Source organism: Cyprinodon variegatus, unplaced genomic scaffold (genome assembly GCF_000732505.1).
Source record: "Cyprinodon variegatus isolate N-32 unplaced genomic scaffold, C_variegatus-1.0 Scaffold535, whole genome shotgun sequence".
Lineage (NCBI taxonomy): Eukaryota > Metazoa > Chordata > Actinopteri > Cyprinodontiformes > Cyprinodontidae > Cyprinodon > Cyprinodon variegatus.
Window position 1 is genome coordinate 583,583 of NW_015150988.1, and position 3,223 is coordinate 586,805.

The following is a 3,223-nucleotide window of genomic DNA, read 5'->3' on the forward strand; positions in this document are numbered from 1 at the left end:
GATTATATTCTAGCTGTGAAGGTTTTTTTTTTGGTAGAAATACAGCAGCACTGCAGTTCTGTGGATCCTGATAAAACGGTCTCTTAATAATGACAGATCGTCAGAGGTGTAGATCCTAACACGGTCTTAAATCGTCATATCGCCCACCCCTGCCCCCCACCTACCTAACTGTTGTGGTTAATATTTTCCAGTCAAAAAAATAAATAAATGTATTGGTCAGGAAAAAAAGGGGGGAAAAAATTACATGTTTTTTCCTCCTTGGGACTTTTGGTCTTAAGAACAGGTTCTACATTATCGACCACCTCGGTGCTTTTAAATGCTTTGGAGTGATGAAATGAATTAAAGGTCTTTTTTGCTGCTTGGGGAGAGGACAGAGGTCCGATTAATGGTATTTTGTAATAGATATCTGTGCTTTAGCCAATTATATTTGTATTTGACACTGAATACGGTGGGGAAAGCGTATTTATATTTAATTTATCTTTTTATTTTCATAAGACAAAGCAATATGTGCTTCAAGAATTGAAAAGTCAAATCCTCAGCAAATTTAAAAATAATTAGTATCACACTTTTTAAAAACGGTGTATCTGTAAAACTATGGCAGGATCCACTAACTTGGTGCCTGCAGCTTGCCTGGCCAGCCAGACTGATTTACTGAGAGCAGAATTCAGTCTTCTTGTCGCTACCCAATCCATACCACCAGCTAATTTGCGCAGCCAGATATACGTCCGGGTCGCCCTCAGTTTTAGTTCTACCCTAAATTATGTTTTTCCTTACCTAAAAAATAGTAACTGTGCTAAACTGTAAATACACAGGAAATACACAGCCTGGCTGTGTATTTCCTGGACGGGGCCGCCTTTTACAGCTGCTTTTTGAATCTCTGCTTCTTTTTCTATGTCTGCTTCTGTCTCCTTGAACCCCAGTCGGCCTCAGCAGATGGCCGCTCACACTGAGCCTGGTTCTGCTGGAGGTTTCTTCCTGTTAAAAGGGAGTTTTTTCTCTCCACTGTTGCTACAAGCATGCTTATTGTGAGGGATTGCTTTCGAGTTAATGCAATCAGCTGGTTTTCCTTGGATAGAAAACTTTGAATCAATCTGACTGGATGATCAGATGAACTGTAAAGTGCCTTGAGATGACATGTGTTGTGAATTGGCGCTATAGAAATACACTCAATTGAATTAGAGCATTCTTGACGCACCTGAAACACGTCCAGATGTTTCTGATGCTTCTGCTGCTCCTGTGTTCAATGACTAACATTGTCTGTGCAGTCAGTTCATCCAGATTATGATCCTGCCTTCAAATATCATTTCATTGTCAGAGCCGCTCAGCCACAAGAAGCGCCTCTGTCCCAGTTGCTTCTTGGGGGATTTCCCCTACTGTTTGTGGCGGCTGGAAGTGGATGTTAGCGTTTTTTTAGGTATGTGGTACAAACTGTAGGCACCAGGATAATAAAAGCAAACATACTTTGCCGGCAGGTTTCTACATTTTAAGTTAATTTAGGCGTTAATAATCTGTTTCAGTGGAGTGATCATAGCGCTCTGCATCAGCAGTGCTGTGTCTGTCTCCCTGCCAGTTCCCAGATCAGCTTCTCTGATTGGTTGATGTGGCGCATCCAGCAGCAAAAATTTAATTCACATGCAGCAATTGGCTGCCTCTGCTGTCCAAAGCGTGTGCACATGTGTTCATATGCTAATCTAAGTGCTACTTTTCTTGACCGTCTTGCCATTTTTAATCCTTCTTTCATTTGGCAGCTCCACCTCAGCATTGCTGACTTATTGGCTTTATTCTTAGTTCATTTGCTGTGTGCGACGTTCTTTACTAATGAATGGGGCAAAAATAAAAGCTTTGAGATGCATTACAATCAGCCAACAAGGCACCATGTTATGTGACCAAATTTGCCAGCTGTTGATACTCTTCTAGGCCTCTGTAACAATGAACATGGTTGAATAACTCTTAGCAAAGTGCATCGTAAAAACCCTGCTGGATGAGGATGGATATGAATAGATAAGTTAAGATCCTGCCATTTTCTGACTTGATATGACTTGAAGCTCCTTTCCCCCCAAAAAACAACTTTTTAAACCAGTTTTCTGCTTCATTAGGAACTAACCTGTATGTTCTGTCTTAATCTGTTCCTTCAGGGACTGCATAGCCATGGAAGTGTCCAAACCAGATGGTATACCGGACCGAAAACGCTACGGACCAATGAAGCTACTGCAGTTCCATGAGAACTACCGTCCAGCATACTGGGGCACCTGGAGTAAGAAGAGCTCTCATATTTCTCCACGCTGCCCCCTCAGGCAGGACAAGGTAAAGCTGCTCAGCTGAGGCTTCTTAAACATCAGGCCTAAATTTTAAGCTATATTGAGTTAAAGATAATATTTGAGAACTGTTCTCTTCACAGAATTTATTGGACTATGAGGTGGACAGTGATGAAGAATGGGAGGAAGAGGAACCAGGAGAGTCCTTGTCTCACAGTGAAGGGGTAGGTCTCGACAGATGATGCTGATTAGTAGTTTGACATCACATTATCATCTTGCATTTTTAATTTGTCTAAGACTGCAACTGCAAAGGACTGCTGGCATCAACTATTTGGTGGAATATTGAACTCCAGACGTCGTACAAGCCAGAGGAATATTCCCAGTTCAGAAGCCTTTTGCTGCCAGTGAAGCCAAAAGCTGATATGCGTGTAGATTACAGCACTGATCTCTATTTATTCTCCTGCGATTGGAGTTTAGAACTCATTCCTGAGGTCACCAGCCTCCATATTCATGCTCCCTAGTTACTACCGGTCGGATTGTAAACAATACGTAACCTACAGCATCGAACAACAATGATTTTCTTATATTTTCTTATACACTTGTTTTATTGCATTAGTAGATTAATGTAATTTATGGTTAAGAAAATTGGCAGATCAAATTGCATATTAAGTATGAAGTCTATTAATCATGTAATACAACGTATTATGCAAAACCATCAAAATGATAATGGAGAATAATAATACTAGGTTATTAACAATATATACTAAAAAAAAAAAAAATTCAAATTTATCTTTTAAAGGTGTGGCGGCCTAGTTGTTAGGGCATTGTGCTCAGAGTTCGAGCCCCACTCCCACAGACTGCCACACTGGGTGTCTGAGCAAAGACCCTTAACCTCAAACTGCTCCCTGAGTGCCGCACAATGGCAGCCCAAGGGGATGGGTTAAATGCAGAGCTGATTTTGTTGCTCT

General features: G+C 41.1%; 1 protein-coding gene across 1 annotated transcript in view; it reads left to right on the top strand.

The window, feature by feature from the left end:
- chaf1a (chromatin assembly factor 1 subunit A) overlaps positions 1 to 3,223 on the top strand; it is a 17,175-nt gene that overhangs the window by 10,481 nt on the left and 3,471 nt on the right. Inside the window, exons 9-10 of the mRNA XM_015391330.1 lie at positions 2,136 to 2,304; positions 2,399 to 2,479. Coding sequence (XP_015246816.1) covers positions 2,136 to 2,304; positions 2,399 to 2,479 — 250 coding nt within the window. The remainder of the gene's footprint in view (positions 1 to 2,135; positions 2,305 to 2,398; positions 2,480 to 3,223) is intronic.